This window comes from Mobula birostris, chromosome 13 (genome assembly GCF_030028105.1).
Source record: "Mobula birostris isolate sMobBir1 chromosome 13, sMobBir1.hap1, whole genome shotgun sequence".
Classification (NCBI taxonomy): Eukaryota; Metazoa; Chordata; class Chondrichthyes; order Myliobatiformes; family Myliobatidae; genus Mobula; species Mobula birostris.
In genome coordinates this window covers 108207682-108228371 of record NC_092382.1, presented here as the reverse complement: position 1 = coordinate 108228371, position 20690 = coordinate 108207682, and the positions used below count along the sequence as shown (strand labels likewise).

The following is a 20690-nucleotide window of genomic DNA, read 5'->3' as shown; positions in this document are numbered from 1 at the left end:
TGGGGAGGTCTGGAGGTTGTTTCGCCCAGGGTTTCCCTCAGCGAGTGTGTGACGGGACGGTGTGGAAGGAGCTTCAATTAGTGTCTGACTCAGTGTAGGTATGATGCGACTGTGTGGAGGGAACTTGCTTCTGTGTCCGTTACCGGGAGTGTGTGATGGGACAGTGTGGGGGAGCGTTACTCTGTGTCCGACCCAGGGTGTGTGTGTGATGGGACGGCGTGGAGGGTGATTCACTCTGTGTGTGACCCCGGGTGTGTGTGATGGGACGATGTGGAGGGAGATTCACTCTGTGTCTGACCCCGGGAGTCTGTGATGGTACGGTGTGGAGGGAGTTTCACTCTGTGCCTGACCCCGGGAGTGTGTGATGGGATGGTGTGGAGGAAAACCCACTCTGTGTCTGACCCCGAGTGTGTGTAATAGGACGGTGAGGAGGGAGGTTCACTATGTGACTGACCCCGGGTGTGTGTGATGGGAAGGTGGAGAGGGAGCTTCACTCTGTGTCTGACCCCAGGAGTGTGTGATGCGACTGTGCGGAGGGAGTCTCAGTCTGGTTCCGACCCCGCGAGTTTGTGATGGGACGGTGACGAGGGAGTTTCACTGTGTATTGCCCTTATGGAGTGCATTATTCGATGATGTGTACGGAGCATCACTGATTGCGTGACCCTAGGTGTTTGTTTTTGTTGCTGTTGTGTGTGTTTCACTCCTGATCTCACACTGGAGTGATCGATGTGCAGGACGCTTCTGTCTTATCGAAACCTTAAATTATGTGATGGATTGTTGTGGAGGGAGCGTCACTCAGTGTCTGTTTCCAGTAGTGCGAGATCGGATTACATGGAGCATGCCTTGCTCTGTCTCACTCGCAGTCAGTGGTCAGATGATTTCGGGTTTTGAAAAGACTCCAATCAGAGGTCGGGAGAGAGAAAATGGATTTCACACGTACGGCGACTGTGTATTAAAATGCAATACTTCACTATAGTTTCGGCGTTTGATCAGCAACCAATCACGGAGCCGGAATCATTAGCATGTTCAAAAAAACAAAGTAGTAGCAAGCGGAGCGGCCATTGTTGGACTGGGCACTGCCTGACTGGTCATTCGATGATTTATCGGTTCCATACGTTAGCGAGGAGAGGTTTGAGTGTTTGTGCAGGGGACCGCGTTGCATCTAGTGATGGTAATACCATTGGATACGAGGTTATTACAGAAAAGCATATGTATTACCTTGGGTTTAGTTTCTTATTGAGGTTTACATCACAATCGGATGCAAATAGACCAGAAGGCGTGTATCTCTTAACTCTACGGTGGAAATGTCTAATGCCAGAGGGCCCGGGTTAAGGCGAGAGAGGGTATGCTCAATGGAGATGAGTTTGATAAGTTTTTTTTTTTCGGAGAGATGGGTTGGTGATTGGAAAGTACTCCCAGCCCTGGTGGTGGAGGGAGATTCATAGAGGCGTTTAATTGGCTCTTTAACGGTCACGTTGGTATGCAGGGATTGGAGGGAGACGGACGTTGTGTCAACAGAAGGAATTCAGTTAAATTGGTATATCACAATCTTTGGGCCTAAGGTTCTGTTCTGTACTGTGATTAAGGATTGCTGCTCCGCAGAAAGATCAGACAGAGATTTGCGCTCACCTGACGGGAAAAGCAGGGGATTGGGGAGATCAGGGAAATTGACGATGCATTGTCAAGCAGAGGGAAGTACCACTTCACAGACGGCAAAGGCTGTGAATGAGACACACGGACCTCACTGTGGCACGGTCACCGACTTCAGGGTGATGCTGAAAGACCCCTCACAGTGTTTCGTTTTCATAGAACATAGAACATGGAATAGTGCAGCACAGTACAGGCCCTTCGGACCACAATGTCGTGCCGACCCTTGAACCTTGCTTCCCATATACCCCGCCTCATCTTGAGTTCCTCCATATACCGGTCTAATAGACTCTTAATTTTCACTAGTGTATCTGCCTCCACCATTGACTCAGGCAGTGCTTTCCACGCACCACCCACTCTCTGAGTAAAAAACCTTCCTCTAATATACCTCTTGAACTTCCCAGCCCTCACCTTAAAACCATGTCCTCCTGTATTGAGCAGTGGTGCCCTGGGGAAGAGGCGCTGGCTATCCACTCTATCTATTCCTCTTAACAGCTTGTATACCTCGATCATATGTCCTGTCATCCTCCTTCTCTCCAAAGAGTAAAGCCCTCGCTCGCTTAATCTCTGATCATAATGCATATTGTCTAAACCAGGCAGCATCCTGGTAAATCTCCTCTGTTCCTTTTCCGATGCTTCCACATCCTTCCGATAGTGAGGCCACCAGAACTGGACACAGTACTCCAAGTGTGGCCTAACCTGAGCTTTATAGAGCTGCATCATTACATCGCAACTCTTAAACTCTGTCCCTCGACTTATGAAAGCTAACACGCCATAAGCTTTCTTAACTACCCTTTCCACCTGTGAGGCAACTTTCAGGGATCTGTGGACATGTACCCCGAGATCCCTCTGCTCCTCCACACTACCAAGTATCCTGTCATTTACTTTGTACTCTGCCTTGGAGTTTGTCCTTCCAAAGTGTACCACCTCACACTTCTCCGGGTTGAACTCCATCTGTCACTTCTCAGCCAAATTCTGCATTGTATTACTGTCGTTTGCAATGTTAGACAATCCTCTGCACTATCCACAGCACCACTAAACTTTGTGTAGTCTGTAAGCTTGCCAACCCACCTTCTACCGAGACATCCAGGTCATTAATAAAAATCACGAAAAGTAGAGGTCCCAAAAACTATCCTTGTGGGACAACACTAGTCATAATCCTCCAATCCAAATGCGCTTCCTCCACCATGACTCTCTGCTTTCTGCAGGTGAGCCAATTCTGAATTCACCTGGCCAAACAGCCCTGGAGCCCATGCCTTCTGACTTTCTGAATAAGCCTACTGTGTGGAAACCTGTCAAATGCCTTCCTAAAATCCATATATATCACATCCACAGCACTACGCTCATCTACATGCCTGGTCACCTCCTCAAAGAACTCTATCAGGCTTGTTAGACACGATCTGTCCTTCAGAAAGCCATGCTGACTGTCTCTGATCAGACCATGATTCTCTAAATGCCTATTGATCCTATTTCTAAGAATATTTTCCAACAGCTTTCCCACCACAGACGTAAGGCTCACTGGTCTATAATTACCCGTACTCTCCCTACTACCTTTTTTGAACAAGGGGACCATATTCGCCTCCCTCCAATCCTCCGGTACCATTCCCGTGGACAACGAGGACATGAAGATCCTAGGCTCAGCAATCTCCTCTCTCACCTCCTGGTGCAGACTGAGGAATATTCCGTCAGGCCCCGGGGACTTAGCTGTCCTAATGTATTTTAACAACTCCAACACCTCCTCCCCCTTAATATCAGCATGTTCCAGAACATAAACCTCACTCATATTGTCCTTACCATCATCAACTTCCCTCTCGTTGGTGAATACCGAAGAGAAGTATTCATTGAGGACCTCGCTCACTTCCACAGCCTCCAGGCATATCTTCCCACTTTTATCTCTAATCGGTCCTGTCTGCACTCCTGTCATCCTATTGTTCTTCACATAATTGAAGAATGGCTTGGAGTTTTCCTTTACCTTACTCGCCAAGGCCTTTTCATGCCCCCTTCTTGCTCTCCGCAGCCCCTTCTGAAGCTCCGTTCTTGCTATCCCTGTTTTCCTCAATAGACCCATCTGCTCTTTGCTTCCTAAACCTCATGTATGCTGCCTTCTTCCACCTGACTAGATTCTCCACCTCACTTGTCACCCATGGTTCCTTCACCCTACCATTCTTTATCTTCCTCACCGGGACAAATTTGTCGCTAACATCCTGAAAGGTATCCCTAATCATCGACCAAATGTCCATAGTACATTTCCCAATTCACATCCACATCTCTGGCCTTATAGCCTCATATTTTGCCCTTCCCCAATTAAAAACATTCTTGTCCTCTCTGATTCTATCCCTTTCCACGATAACTTTAAAGGCCTCGGACCGGTGGTCGCTGTCTGCCAGATGCACACCCACTGAGAGATCTGAGAGCAAATCCGGTTCGTCACTTACTTCTGGATCTAATATGTCATTCACCCTCGTCGGCCGGTCGACATACTGTTACAGGAATCCGTCCTGGACACACTTAACAGACTCTGTCCCGTCTGAACCATTGGAACTTACCAGGTGCCAAACAATATTCGCGAATTTAAAGTCTCCCAAGGTAACAGCCTTATTATTTTTGCACCTTTCCAAAATATGCCTCCCAATCTGCTCCTCGGTATCTCTGCTGCGAGCAGAGGTGCTATAGAATTAACCAAATGGAGTAACTGCTCCCTTCCTGTTCCTGAATTCGTCCCACACTGACTCAAATGCTGATTCTGCTACATCACCAACCCTTTCTGTAGCTGTAATAGTATCCACAACCAGTAAAGCTACCCCTCTCCATCTTTTCCCACCCCCATTCTTTTTTGAGCACTGAAATCCTGGAATATTGAGAATCCATTCCTGCCCTGGTGCCAGCCAAGTCTCGGTAATAGCCTCTAAATCACAATTCCATCTATGTATCCAAGCTCTGAGATCACTGACACAACCCCTGTCGTGACAGGAACACGCCCCGCATCGTGACACCGATACAACGAGACGTTGTTCCGTAGCAGAACCTCACCACCAAAAGACAGCGACGCAGAGTCAGGCCTTTCACAGTAACACGGAAACACCCCTTCCTGTATGCACTGTACCCTCCCTCGCTAAAATCCCTCCCCGAATCCGTCAAACTCTCCCTCTCCTGCACTACTCCTCGTCCCCGTCACATACTCCCTCCACTACACCTCTTTCGTCTCCGTCACGCCTCCCTTCCTTTCACCCTACCATTCTCCGTGACCCATTGCCTCACCTGCACACATTCCCTAACTTCCTTACCGCCCAGCCCTTCACCATGACAAGCTCCATCCAGTAAAACTCTTCAAATCTCGGCCACCGCCCCTCGCGCCTGCCTCTCTGTGTTCAGCGGCAATTGTGGGAAGTCTGAGGGAGAAATGATGTGTGTTGCTGCACCTACCCCTTCCACCGAATATCTATCGCCAGGCTCTGAGCCTCTCCAAGCTCTGCATGCACAGGCCGGTCACGTGGTTCCACTCCATTTGCATCAGTATGTGCAATCTCACAACCCCTTCCCTGGCCTCCTCTCTCCTCCCCTTCCTTCCCTTTCCCCTTCACGCAGCACACCATCCGGTCACACACACACAGACACCATCTCCGAGAGACACACACAGTTCGAGACTACTGGAACGCCGAAGTGCTGGGCATTGGTGAGTGAGGAGAGCGGCAGAGGGTGGGGACTGTGCACATTTTCTGACTCCAGTAGAGTTTGCTGCGATGGTGCGGGTGTACTTCAAATGTCTGACCGCGGGAAAGTGATGGGATAATATGTTGTGAGCTTCACTGTTTGTCTAAACAAGGGAGTGGGTTTTGGGACGGTGAGGAGTGAGCTGCATTCTGTATCCGACCACTGGGACCGTCTGATGATACACTGCCGAGGGAGTTTCACACTGTGTCTGACCCCGGGTGTGTGTGATGGGACGGTGTGGAGGGAGATTCATTCAGTGCCTGACCCCGGGAGTGTGTGAAGTGACGGCGTGGAGGGAGCTTAATTCAGTGTCGTACCCCGGGTGTGTGTGAAGGCTCTGTGTGGAGGGATATTTACTCTGTGTCTGACTGAAAGTCATAGGTTAAGGGATTTTGGTGTTTAAACAGCTTCCAGTCAGAAACAGGGTGGAAGAAAATGGCGACTCACACGTTCTGCTCCAACGGCTGCAAGCTGAACACCCGTTCTGTCGCCTCCACTCTCCTCCCCTTCCTTCCTCTTCTCTCAGCACACCATTCCTTCTCAATGATTCTTAAGTGGGTGAGTGCGCAGCCGGAGGTCCTGATGCATATACAGTGGCATGCAAAAGTTTGGGCACCCCTGCTCAAAATTCCTGTTACTGTGAATAGATAACCGAGTAAAAGATGACCTGATTTCCAAAAGGCATCATGTTAAAGATGCCACATTTCTTTCATATTTTAAACAAGATTACTTTTTTTAATTCCATATTTTAATGTTTCAAAATAACAGAAAGGAAGAGGGCCCGAAGCAAACGTTTGGGCACCCTGTATGGTCAGTACTTTGTAACACGCTCTTTGGCGAGTGTGGTAGCGTGTAAACGCTTTCTGCAGGCAGCTAAAAGTCTTTCAATTCTTGTTTGGGGGATTTTCGCCCATTCTACATTGCAAAAGGTTTCTAGTTCTGTGAAATTCTTGGGCCGTCTTGCATGCATTGCTCTTTTGAGGTCTATCCACAGATTTTGGATGATGTTTAGTTCGGTGGACTGTGAAAGCCATGGTAAATCCTTCATCGTGCGCCTCTTGAAGTAGTCCGTTGTGGATTTTGAGGTGTGTTTTGGATCATCCTCCTGTTGTAGAACCCATTCTTTTTTCACCTTCAACATTTTTTGTATTTTTTATAGAACTTCATCATCAAACGTTTCCATAAGATGTATTTCAAATACTGTACATATACAAACTCTATTTCCAGAAAAGTTTGGATAATTCCAAAATGCAATAAAAACAAACCTCTTTGATATGTTAATTCACGTGAACCTTTATTTAACTGATAAAAAGTACAAAGGAAAGATTGTTAATAGTTTTACTGACCAACTTAATTGTATTTTGTAAATATACACACATTTAGAATTTGATGTCTTCAACACACTCAACAGAAGTTGGGACAGAGTCAAAAAAAGATTGAAAAGTGCACAGACTATTCAAGTAACACCGGATTGGAGGACTCCGCATTAAGCAGGCTAATTGGTAGCAGGTGAGGTATCATGACTGGGTATAAAAGTAGCATCCATCAAAGGCTCAGTCTTTGCAAGCAAGGATGGGTCGTGGCTCACCCCTTTGTGCCAAAATTCCTGAGAGACTTGTTAGTCAGTTCAAAAGGACCATTTCTCAACGCAAGATTGCAGAGAATTTAGGTCTTTCAACATCTACAGTACATAATATTGTGAACAGATTCAGAGAATTCAGAGACATCTCAGTGTGTAAGGGGCAAGGTCGGAAACCACTGTTGAATCCGCGTGATCTTCGAGCCCTCAGGCGGCACTGCCTAAGAAACCGTCATGCTACTGTGACAATTATAGCCACCTGGGCTCGGGAGTACTTCGGAAAACCATTGTCGCTCAACACAGTCCGTCGCTGCATCCAGAAATGCAACTTGAAACTGTATTACGCAAGGAGGAAGCCATACATCAACTCTATGCAGAAACGCCGGCGAGTTCTTTGGGCCGAGCTCATCTCAGGTGGGCCGAAAAACTGTGGAACCGTGTGCTGTGGTCAGATGAGTCCACATTTCAGCTAGTTTTCAGGAAAAAAAAAAACGGGCGTCGAGTTCTCCGTGCCAAAGATGAAAACGACCATCCAGATTATTATCAGCGAAAGGTGAAAAACCCAGCATCTGTGATGGTATGGGGTGCATAAGTGCCCACGGCATGGGTGAGTTGCATGTATGTGAAGGTACCATTGAGTCTGAGGGGTATATTAGGATTTTAGGGACACGTACGTTACCATCAAGGCGACGTATCATCCGGGACGTCCATGCTTATTTCAGCAGGACAATGCCAGACCACATTCGGCACGGGCTATAACAGCGTGGCTTTGTAGACACAGAGTGCGTGTGCTTGACCGGCCAGCTGCCAGTCCAGATCTATCTCCTCTTGAAAATGTATGGCGCATCATAAAGAGGAGAATCAGACAACGGAGACCACGGACTGTTGAGCCGCTGAAGTCTTATATCAAGCAAGAATGGACAAAATTTCCAATTGCAGATCTACTACAATTAGTATCATCAGTTCCAAAACGATTAAAAAGTGTTATTAAAAGGAAAGTGATGTAACACAATGGTAAACATGCCTCTGTCCCAACTTTTGTTGAGTGTGTTGCAGCCATTAAATTCTAAATTTGTGTATGTTTACAAATTACAAGTAAGTTGGTCAGTAAAACTATTGAAAATCTTTTCTTTGTATTTTTTTTTCAGTTAAATAAAGGTTCACGTGAATTAACATATCACAGATTTTTGTTTTTTTTATCGCATTTTGGAAAATATCCCAACTTTTCTGGGTAGTGTTTGTATATCATGTAATCATATCTGTCACAAATCGACAAATAATATTTATAGAAAGGAAAGGATGGAAAGAACAAGCGAAAGAAGAAAACTAACTGCAAGTACGGAGTGATCTTTTTTTTATTAAAACGTATTCATTGACTTGTGAGAATAAAATCAGTCTTATGCGGTGTTATTTGGCTAAACCATTTCCCCCAGTATGAATCAAAATGTTCCAACTTATGATTAACAGATGCCGTTATCTTCTCCATTTTGTAAATGCCCATTGCAATTTCCATCCATACTTTTAAAGTTGGGCTTCCTGTGATAACCATTTCCTGGTAATGGTCTTTTGTCCCAGCCACCAGCAGTATATTCATTAAGTATTTATCTCTTTTCCCCTTCTTGAGGTACACACCCAAAATATATGCTCTTACTTTCTATGTATGTATGTATGTATGTATGTATTTATTTATTTATAAGTCTTTTTTATTAATTATTATTGAAAATTAACAAAAACACATTACAATAGTCAAATCAACATATCAATATATACAATAACAGTTAAACTATCAAATAACAGATTAACCAAGCTAAACAGTATACCAATAATAAGAGGGAAAAACAAAATGTTAAAAATGCCTTTTTTGGAAAAAAAGGAAGATGGTAGAAAGAACCCCTACTAACTAAACCAAAAATAATAATAATAATAATAAAAACACTAACCGAAAAAAAAACACTAAAACAAAAACATTGGTTACACAATCTCGGAGCTGTACGCCGTACAAGCTTCCATAAATGGAAAAAAAAAAAAAATCAATCCTCCTACAGAATCAGATTACACAAGAAACAGAAGGGTACCATCTTAATTAACTCAACTAAAATGATAGTAACGGGCCCCACCTTTTCTTACAGTCAAATTGCGGGTCAAAAGTTCGAATTCTAATTTTCTCCTAACAAAGACAACCGGCAGTTGTCCATGCTGTAAGCCTCCCCTCTCCACGCCACCGATGTTGTTCAAGGGAAGGGCATTAGGGCCGATACAGCTTGGCACCGGTGTCACCGCAGAGCACCGTGTGGTTAAGTGCCTTGCTCAAAGACACAACACGCTGCCACAGCTGAGGCTCGAACCAGCGACCTTCAGCTCACTAGACCGCCGCCTCAACCACTTGGCCACGCACTAACACATTAAGTAGTCTGTTCTTGTATATACAAAAAGTGGGACAGAATAATGAATGTAATCCCTTTTGTCGGGGAAAAGGTCCCTCCATATATCTATTAAACCAACTTTCACAAAAAATGTATTAACTCTCTTATGTAACGATTTTGTTTCATAGGGTTTTCTATCGGAAGAGTCTAACTTTGGTTGTAATTGTAGATTTCAGTCTCCTCCACATATCAGGAGACCCTCTGCTTCCGTTCCAATATATTAGTAATTTTATGAAAGAAACTTATTATCACTTCCTGGGTGCGCTTTTGTATTCAACGGGGTATCTGAATTTCCATCTATATTCCCCCTTACCAGAATATATCAGCCCATTTCGGATACTTTTTCGAAATTTAGCTTGCTTGAGATAACCTGAATTATATGAGGAGAAAAACAAATTAGTGAAGCCCATTCTGTTTCGTTTCCCATGCCCTTTATCACTGAAGTGAGCTTCCTGTAAATATGGTACATGGGCTTGTTCTTTTTTATTCATTTTAGATAGAATTTTCCAGCATTTGATTGGATTTAACAGTCCAGTGACATTATGAGAAATGAATTGTACTTTGTCATTAGCCATGTGTATTTATCTGTCAATATATCATTGAAATTAGTAGAATAAAGCTTAATCGATCTACTGCCTGAACAAATTAGAACCAAGAATCGCGAATAATAATACAAAATGCCACGAAGGTGTGATTCCAAGGCTGGGGTCTCTAGGTGAACCTGGGTTCAGTTAGAGGAAACATCAGGCCGTGGGGCATAGCCCCTCCTCCCTGTGAGTTGGGGGCCCCCATTACAGTACCCATAAAAGTAAGTGGACATGTACCCCCAGATCCCTCTGCTCCGAAGCTAAGCAGGCTCAGGCCTGGTCAGTACTTGGATGGGTGACCGCCTAAGACATCAGTCTTTTTTACCTCCTTCATGATGGTTCAGGGGTAGTGACCGTTAAGAAACCTGGATGTGTGAGTCCTGAGGCTCCTAGACACCCATCCTGATGGTTGAGTGGTAATAATTTTCCAGAACCTGGTAGTGTGGGTACTGAGGCTCCTGTACCTTCCTGATTTTCGGTGGGTAATAACTGTCCCTGAACATGGTGGTGTAGGCCCTGAGGCTCCTGTAACTTCTTCAAGATTTTTGTTGGGTAATAACTGTTCCTGAACCTGGTGGTGTGAGTCCTAAGGCTCCTATACAGCCTTTCTGTTGGTTGAGGGTTAATAACTGTCCCTGATCCCGGTGGTGTGGTTCCTGGGGCTCCTGTATCTCCTTCCTGCTTGTCGAGGGTTAATAACTGTCCCTGAACCCGGTGGTGTGAGTCCTGAGGCTACTAGACAGCCTTTCTGTATGGTTGAGGGTTAATAACTGTCCCTGAACACGGTGGTGTGAGTCCTGAGGCTCCTAGACAGCCTTTCTGTATGGTTGAGGTTAATAACTGTCCCTGAACCCGGTGGTGTGAGCCTGAGGCTCCTGTACCTCCTTTCAGATCGTTGAGGGGTAGTATATCTTCTTGAACCTGGTTGTGAGACACCTGAGGTTCCTGGACCTTCTTCCTGATGGTTGAGGGGCAACAACTGTTCCATAACATTGAGGGTAAATCCTGAGACCAGTTATCTATAGTGAGCAAGTCTGCGAAAAATGGATAGTTGCAGGGTAATTTGCCTTCCCTGAATATACTCGTAACTATTTATATCGGATACGACATGACGGCTCCCTGTGGGGACACAGTTTCACTGTCAGCAAAACCCAATATCGTCACTCACTGTTCTCTGTTCCCCATTTACAGAACAGACATGTTGCCAGGGATGGGTCAGCAGGAGAGGCGCTTGTTTTTTCATATCACGGTGGCAAAATCTCACGCTGGAGCGAAAAAAAAATGTTCGAAGGGTGGCTCAAAGCTGCTGGAAATTAGCTCAATCGAGGAAGAGGTATGTGACAGACCACGTGAGGATGGCCACAATCTGCCCGGGGCCTGACAGAGTGAAACTTCCTCTAAAACGTCCCTTCACACGCTCTCGGGGCCAGACACTAGTGCAGCTCCTTCCACACCGTCCTATCACACGCTTCAGGGGTCACTCAGAGTGAAGCTCCCGCCACACCGTCCCATTGCATACACCCGCGGTCGGACACAGAGTAAAGCTCCCTCTACACCGTCCCATCACACCCTCCCAGGGTCAAACAGAGAGGGAAGCTCCCTCCACACTGTCCCATCGCACAATCACGGGATCAGACACAGAGTTAAGCCCCCTCTACATCGACCCATTACACACTTCTGGGATCAGACACAGAGTGAAGCACCCACTATTCCGTCCCACCGGAGACTGCCGAGGTCAGACATAGAGTACATCTCCCCACACACTCACCCATCACACACTGCCAGGGACAGACACAGAGTGAAACTTTTTTTTTTTTTTTTCCACACAGTTCCATCGCACAATCACAGGATCAGACACAGAGTGAAGCTCCCACTATTCCGTTCCACCAGAGACTGCCGGGATCAGACACAGATTATATCTCCCCACACACTCACCCATCACACACTCCCAGGGACAGACACAGAGTGAAACTTTTTTTTTTCCGCACAGTCCGATCGCACAATCACAGGATCAGAAACAGAGTGAAGCTGCCCCACACCAACGCATCACACACTCCAAGCGTCAGACAAATTGTGAAGCTCCCTCCACACTGTCACATCACACACTCCCAGTGTCATAAAGAGTGAAATTCCTCCCACACCGTCCCATCACACACTCGCGGGGTCAGACATTGAGTGAATCTCCCTCCACACCATCCCATCACACACTCCCGGTGTTATAAAGAGTGAAACTCCGCCCACACCGTCCCATCACACATCCTGGGATCAGACACATAATGAAGCTACTGCACGTCGCCCCATCAAACACTGCCGGATCAGACAGTGAGTCAGTTCCCTCTACACCGTCCCATAACACACTCCCGGGGACGGACAAGTAGTCAAGCTCCCTCCCCACCGTCCCATCACACCATTCCGGGGAAAAGACACAGAGTGGAAATCCCTCCACGCTGTCCCATCGGAATATTTCGGGATCAGACACAGAGTGAATCCCCCTCCACACCGTCTCATCACACACTCCCGGGGTCAGACACAACCTGACTCTCCCACCACACCGTCCCATCACACACTCCCGGGGTGAAACGTAGAGTGAAATTCCCTCTACACCGTCTCATCACACACACCTGGGGTCAGACACAACGTGACGCTCCCTCCACACCGTCCCATCACACCCTCCCGGTGTCATACAGAGTGAAGCTTCCTCCACACCGTCCCATCACACATACCTGGATCAGACTCAGAGTGAAGCTGCTCCACATCGCCCCATCACATACTGCTGGTATCAGAAGTGAGTGAAGCTCCCTCCCCACCGTCCCATTACACACTCACCGGGTCATACGGAGTGAAGCTCCCTCCACGCCGTCTCATGACACATCGCCGGACTCAGCCGCAGAGTGAAGCTCCCTGCACACCATCACATCACCTTCTCAATTCGAGTCTCGGGCACCGCTATTTTTTGATTGACGGTGTCAAGCTGTGACTTGATATCATTGAGTTGCTCGTTTATATCTCTTTGTAATCCCCGTATCTCTTCCAGAGGTTTTATCATGTTCGCCGCTTCACCTGAACGAGGCCCATCGTCAGCCTGGCGAGCACTCGTTCGAGTAGTAGAGACACGTGTTGTACCTCTCCCGTCCATAGGCTCCGCACTGATTCCTTTTTTATCTCCATTCTTTTTCTCCATTCTTGCCCCCCTTATCAATTCAGATATTTTCGGAAGATCTTATATTTGATGAATGAATGCGGCAATTTATGAGTTTTTTTTTTCCGGAGTAGCTGTTCATTCAAGCTGCCATTTTGGACGATGACGTCACCGGAACCCCCTCGCTGGTGTCTTTAATTGACGGAACCCATCTTGAGTCTGAGCATGTGTTTCTCTGTGTCTGTAACTGTCCTTGTAAAAAAGTAAACACGCTGCAGAGAAAACATAACACGAGCTGGTCACCAGAGCAACGAGGCAATTCTGCAGACAGTAGAAATTAACACAGAGCCAAACAGTCAGTCTCGATTCCCTCTTTCTCCTTAAAGTGACAGTCTACAGACAATATGAAGCCTAGGGGTAGGTAACACACCACAATCTGAAACGCCCGCCCCCACCCTCAACACGGTGTCACTGACACGCCCCCTGACCGTCACTCTCAGTGTTCCAGGCTCGTCAGTCTATGATCATCTGTGAATGAAACTTTGCGAACGTCAGGAGGTGAACAGGACCCAGCGCCTATATCGTCAACAGATTCATGAGGTGAACTCAACCCTGGAATCCAGGACTTCCGAGAACTCCCTTCTGAATCTCCCCCAGTAACAGTTCCTGAGCATGGTGGTGTAAGTCCCGAGGCTCCTGACCTCCTTCCTGATGGTTGAGGGGTAACAGCTGTTCCTGAACTTAGTGTGTAAATCATTAGGTCAGTTATCTATAGTGAGCGATTCTGCGAAAAATGGATGGCTACAGGGTAATCTCCCTTTCGTGAGTGTACTCGCGGCTATTTATATCAGAAACAACATGAAGACTCCCTCTGGGTTCAAAGTTTCTCGGTCAGCAAACCCCAATATCGTCACTCACTGTTCTCTGTTCCCCATTTACAGAACAGGTGTGTTTCCAGGGGTGGGTCAACAGGAGAGGCGCTTGTTATTTCATATCGACGGTGGCAAAATCTCACGCTTGAGCGAAGCAAAAATATTCGAAGTGTGGTTGAAAGCTGCTGGAAATGAGCTCAATCGAGGAAAAGGTATGTGCCATACCACGTGAGGATGTCCGCAAACTGCCCGGGGCCTGACAGAGCGATCCTCCCTCCACACCGTCCCATCACACACTCCCGGGGTGAGACAGAAAGTGACACTCGCTCCACACCGTCCCATCATAAACTTCATGGTTCATATAGAGTCACGTTCCCTCCATATCGTCCATCGCACACCCACGAGGCGTGACAGAGAAACTCCCTCCACACTTTCCCATCACACACCTGCGCTGTCAAATAAATATTAACGCTTCCTCCACACCGTCCCAACACACACTCCCGGGATAAGACAAATAGTAAAGCTCCCTCCATGTCGTCCCATCGCACACCCACGAGGTGTGACAGAGAAACTCCCTCGACACTTTCCCATCACACACTTGCGCTGTCAGATAAATAGTAAAGCTCCCTCCACAGCCTCCCATCACACACTCCGGGTTAGACACAGAGTGAATCTCCCTCCACACCGTCCCAACACACACTCCCGGGATAAGACAAATAGTAAAGCTCCCTCCATGTCGTCCCATCGCACACCCACGAGGTGTGACAAAGAAACTCCCTCCACACTTTCCCATCACACACTTGCGCTGTCAGATAAATAGTAAAGCTCCCTCCACAGCGTCCCATCACACACTCCGGGTTAGACACAGAGCGAATCTCCCTCCACACCGTCCCATCACACACTCCCGGGGTCAGACACAGAGTGAAGCTCCCTCCAAAGCGTCCCATCACACACTCCCAGGGTCAGGCACAGAGTGAATCTCCCTCCACACCGTCCCATTACACACTCAACGGGTCATGCAGAGAGAAGCACCCTCCACACCGTCCCATTACGCACTCAACGGGTCATGCAGAGTGAATCTCCCACACTCCATCCCATGACACAACCCTGGCCTCAGACGCAGAGTGAATCGCTCTCTACACCGTCGCACTACAAGCTCCCGGGGTCATACACAAAGTGATGCTTGCTACACACCGCCTCATCGTACACTCCCGGGAGAGACATAGATTGAAACTCCCTTCACACCGTCCCATCACACACTCCCGGGGTCAGACACAGAGTGAATCTCCCTCCACACCGTCCCATCACACACCACCGGGTTCAGACACAGAGTGAAGCTCCCTCCGCTCCGTCCCATCACACACTGCCGGGGTCAGACACAGAGTGAATCTCCCTCCACGCCGTCCCATCACACACTCCCGGGGTCAGACACAGAGTGAATCTCCCTCTACACTGTCCCATCACACACCACCGGGTAGAAACTGTGTGAAATTCCCTCCGCCCTATTGCATTATACACTTCCAGGGTCCAACGATAACGTTCCATGCAGAGAGGTAAGGAAAAAAAAATGTATTTACCAGGATTTTGTTTCCAAAACTTAGATGAAAGCAGACGTTACTGGATTGGAAAATGCCTATGCATGTGAGGTTCTCAATGACTGACGGCTGTGTGGAGAGGGGAGCAGTGGGTTCAGTTTGGAGTCTTACAGGGTGCTGTGGTGAGGGCGTGAGCAGTGCGAGTAGTTTGGGGACTGACTTGGGGCTCGACCGGGAGAGTGGGCACGGTGATTAGTGTGGGGACTGATACAGGGCTCTGGGGAGAGAGCGGGACGATGCCATTTCTTTTGGGACTGACATGGGGCTGCGGGGAGATAGTGCGGCAGTGCGATTATTCTTCTGACTGATACAGGGTGTGAGGTGGAGAGTGGGACAGTGGGACTAGTATGGTGACCTACACTACGCTGCGGGAAAAGAATGGGAGACTGCGCTTAGTGTGGTGTCCGTCAGAGGCATAGAAAGTAGCATAAGCAAGTGGGAAGTTGGATGATTGTTGCACTTTTAAAATCCAACAAAAGGCAACTGAAAAACTATAAGAAGGGCAAAGATGGAATATGAGGGCAAACAAGCCAATAACATAAAGCAGGATACTAACACTTAAAACAAAATGTATGAAGAGTAATGGGGAGTTCCGAGTTAATATTGAACCTCTGGAAAATGAGAGTGGTGAGGTAGTAATGGGCGACAAAGAAATGACAGATGAACTTAATGGGTACTTTCCATCAGTCTTCACTGTGGAAGACACTAGCACTATACCAGTGGTCCGTGAGTGTCAGGGTGCAGGAGTGAGTGCCGTTGCGATTACAATGGAAAAAGTGCCTGGCAAACTCAAAGTTCTTCTGGTGGATAAGTCACCTGGGCCAGGTGGACTACATCCCAGAGTCCTGAGAGAGGTTGCTGAAGAGATAACGGATTCATTGGTGATCTTTCAAAAATCACTTGATTCTGGCATGGTCCGGAGGACTGGAAGATTGCAAATGTCACTGCACACTTTAAGAAATGAGGAAGGCCAAAGAAAGGAAATTATTAGCCAGTTAGCCTGAAGTCAGTGTTTGGGGGAGTGTCGGAGTCTATTAATAAATTTGAGGTTGTGAGGCACTTGGTGACTAATGATAAAATAAGTCGAAGTCAGCTTGGTTCCTGTCAAGGGAAATCTTGCCTGACACATCTGTTAGAGTTCTTTGAGGAAGTAACCAGCAGATTGGACAAAGCAGAGGCAGCTGATATCATTGACTGGCAATCCAGAAGGCATTTGATAAAGCGCCATGCCTGAGGCTGCTTAACAAGCTAAAACCCGATGGCGTTACAGGAATGACACCGGCATGTCTAAAGGAATGACTGGCAGGCAGGAGGCAGCCAATGGGAATGTAAGGGGCGTTCTCTAGTTGACTGCCAGTGACTAGTGGTGTTCGTCACGGAGTCAGTATTGGGACTGCAACTTATCACATTGCTTGTCAATGATTTTGTGGTACAGATGGCTGTGTGGAAAGTAGGAGTCGGGGTCAAGTCCATTAACAAAATCATAGAAAAAAGTTCCCATCTAAGAGTGTCTTAAAAGACCCACATGATTCCGCATCGACCACCAGCGATGGAAGTGTACTCTCGCTCTGTGGCAACCCACCGCACCCTGTGTGAAAAACATACCTCCGACAACCCCTTGTACCATCTTCCAAGCACCTTAAAACTATGACCCTTCACCCCTAGAAAAGTATACTTTTCATTGACAAAGAACGTGAAACAACAGGACGGTGTGGAGGGAGCTTCACTCTGTGTCTGAATCCCGGGAGTGTGTGATGGGACGGTGTGGAGGAAGCTTCACTCTGTGTCGAACTCCCGGGTGTGTGCGGTGGGACGGTGTGGAGGGAGATTCACTCTGTGTCTGACCCTGGGAGTGTGTGATGGGACGGTGTGGAGGGAGATTCACTCTGTGTCTGACCCCGGGAGTGTGTGATGGGACGGTGCGGAGGGAGCCTCACTCTGTGTCTGACTCCGGGAGTGTGTGATGGGACGGTGCGGAGGGAGCCTCACTCTGTGTCTGACTCCGGGAGTGTGTGATGGGACGGTGCGGAGGGAGCCTCACTCTGTGTCTGACTCCGGGAGCGTGTGATCCGCTGGTGTGGAGGGTTTGGGTGGGGGGCGGAGAGGAGACACGACTGAAGGAGCGGGGAAAGCGGTTAATGGGAGATTTAGAGACAGGAGGGAGCAGTGGTGAGATAGCCGGCTGGCACGGGCCAAATGGTGTCTAATCTCTTCCCGACCCCCCCATCGCCGGAATAGGAGAGAGAGAGAGATGGAGAGGTGGAGAGAGTGATGGGGAGAGGAACAGCTGAGAGAGATAGTTTGTGTGTGTGCGTGTTTGTGTGTGTGTGTGTGTGTGTGTGTGAGAGAGAGAGAGAGAGAGAGAGAGAGAGAGAGAGAGAGAGAGAGAGAGAGAGAGAGAGAGAGAGAGAGAGAGAGAAAGAAGGGGGGGGGGTGCGGGAATGCCACGAATTAAGGAAGGAAAGAGAGAGTGCGTCACTGGACGAGGAAGTCGAGGAACGAGTTTTGAGGGGAGCTGCTCACCTCACTCCGAGGGAGGGGGCTCATTCACCTCGGTGGATGATGGGGCTTCGTCCCGGGGTCGTGGTTCCTCCCAGACAGAGCGTCTGAAGCCCCAGCGATGGTCCGGACCTGTGGGAGCGTCCGACGCACAAATCAGGAACCAACCACGGGGTGCAAATCTCCAGGACAAGAGAGGCTCTGGATGAGTGACACGGATCCCTCCGACATTCCGTCCTTCCTCATCCCTGCCCTCCTTCTCGACTTCCCTCCTTCTTTTCCTCTCCCCCCTCTCGCCTTCCGATGCCTCTCTGCTTCCATCGTCAGCATTCCTTCTCCCTCACCTCTTCCCTTCCTGCACTACTTTCCTTTGTACATCGCTGACTCTCTCCTCCCTATCGTCCTCTCCGCTCCCTCTCATTCTATCTCTGTCTCCCTTTCTTCACCCCGTTCGATCGCCCTCTCTTTTCACCGTCTCTTTCCCAATCTCTCTCCGAATCTCCCTCTCTCTATTTCTCCCCTTTCTCTCTCCCTCCTTTCCCCATTTCTATCGCTCTCAGTTCGCTCTCTCCCAACACTACCCGTCACCCACTTCACTCTCTCCGCTAAACACCAAACTTCCCCTCTGTCTCTCCTACCCCACTCTTTCTCCCCACTTTCACTACTCTTCCCCACCGTTCTAAACACTTTCTCGAAAGACCTCATCCTCTCTCCTCCCCGCACTTCCTCCGGCTGTTCTCGGTTCCTCGCCTTATCAGCTGTTCATCTGTTGTTTGTTGCTGTTCGGTCGGACACGCTTCTCAACACGGGCTTCCTCTCTCAACGGTTGCTTCCCCTTTCTGCGCTCAGAGCGGCAGAGGACCCTCGACAGGATGGACGGCAGCGAGACTTACATGAATGTGAAGTTCACAAAAACGGACGCCCGGTCTCCTTCTCCAGGTGAGGGGGGCAGAGAGACGGAGGGGAGGGAGATTCAGTCTGTTTCTTACCCCGGGAGTGTGAGATAGGACGGAGGAAGGGAGTTTCACTCTGTATCTGATCCCGGAATGCTAGATGGAACGGTGCGGAGGGAGCTTCAATCTGTGTCTGACCGAGAGAGTGTGTGATGGGCGGTGTGGAGGGAGATTCACTCTGTGTCTGACCCCGGGTGTGTGTGATCGGATGGAGTGGACGGGACTTCAGTCTGTGTCTGACCTCGGGAGTGTGTGATAGGACGGTGTGGAAGGAGATTCACTCTGTGTGTCTGACCCCGGGAGTGTGCGATGGGAAGGTGTGAAGGGAGATTCACTCTGTTTCCGGCCCCGGGAGTGTGTGATGGGACGGTGTGGAGGGGCTTCACTCTGTGTCTGATGCCAGGAGTGCGGGATAGGATGGAGGGAGGGCGTTTCACTCGATGCCTGATCCCGGGAGTGCTAGATGGAACGCTGTGGAGGGAGATTCACTCTGTGTCTGACTCTGGGAGTGTGAGATAGGACGGAATGAGGGAGTTTCACTCTGTGTCTGACCCCGGGAGTGCGAGATGGGACAGTGTGGACGGAGCTTTACTCTGTGTCTGACCCCGAGAGTATATGATGTGACGGTGTGGCGGGAGCTTCATTCTGTGTCTGACCCCGGGAGTGTGCGATGGGACGGTGTGGAAGGTGATTGACTGCGTGTCTGACCACGGGAGCGTGTGATGGGACGGTGTGGAAGGTGATTCACTCTGTGTCTGACCCCGGGAGTGTGTGATGGGACGGTGTGGAGGGAGACTCATCTTGTGTCTGACCCCGGCAGTGTGTGATCAGACGGTGTGGAAGGAGATTCACTCTGTGTCTGACCCCGGGACGTGCGATGGGACGGTGTGGAGGGAGACTCATCCTGTGTCTGACCCCGGGAATGTGTGATGGGACGGTGTGGAAGGTGATTCACTCTGTGTCTGACCCCAGGAGTTTGTGGTGGGACGGTGTGGAATGTGATTCACTCTGTGTCTGAACCCGGGAGTGTGTGATGGGACGGTGTGGAGGGAGACTCATCCTGTGTCTAAACCCGGGAATGTGTGATGGGACGGTGTGGAAAGTGATTCATTCTGTGTCTGACCCCAGGAGTTTGTGGTGGGACGGTGTGGAATGTGATTCAATCTGTGTCTGACCCCGGGAGTGTGTGATGGGAAGGTGTGGAGGGAGACTCATCCTGTGTCTGACCCCGGGAATGTGTGATGGGACGGTGTGGAAGGTGATTCACTCTGTGTCCGATCCCAGGAGTTTGTGGTGGGACGGTGTGGAATGTGATTCACTCTGTGTCTCTGACCCCGGGAGTGTGTGATGGGACGGTGTGGAGGGAGATTCACTCTATGTCTGACCCCGGGAGTGTGTGATGGGACGGTGTGGAGGGAGATTCACTCTGTGTCTGACCCCGGGAGTGTGTGATGGGACGGTGTGGAGGGAGATTCACTCTGTGTCTGACCCCGGGAGCGTGTGATGGGACGGTGTGGAATGTGATTCACTCTGTGTCTCTGACCCCGGGAGTGTGTGATGGGACGGTGTGGAATGTGATTCACTCTGTGTCTGACCCCGGGAGAGTGTGATGGGACGGTGTGGAGGGAGATTCACTCTGTGTCTGACCCCGGGAGTGTGTGATGGGACGGTGTGGAGGGAGATTC

The 20690-nt window shown here is 48.9% G+C and overlaps 1 protein-coding gene across 1 annotated transcript in view; it reads left to right on the top strand.

The window, feature by feature from the left end:
• Window positions 1-5106: 5106 nt before the first annotated feature.
• LOC140207312 (uncharacterized) overlaps window positions 5107-20690 on the top strand; it is a 40037-nt gene continuing 24453 nt past the window's right edge. The window contains exons 1-4 of the mRNA XM_072275815.1: window positions 5107-5320; window positions 11139-11280; window positions 14028-14170; window positions 18902-18991. Coding sequence (XP_072131916.1) covers window positions 18925-18991 — 67 coding nt within the window. The 5' untranslated portion in view covers window positions 5107-5320; window positions 11139-11280; window positions 14028-14170; window positions 18902-18924. The remainder of the gene's footprint in view (window positions 5321-11138; window positions 11281-14027; window positions 14171-18901; window positions 18992-20690) is intronic.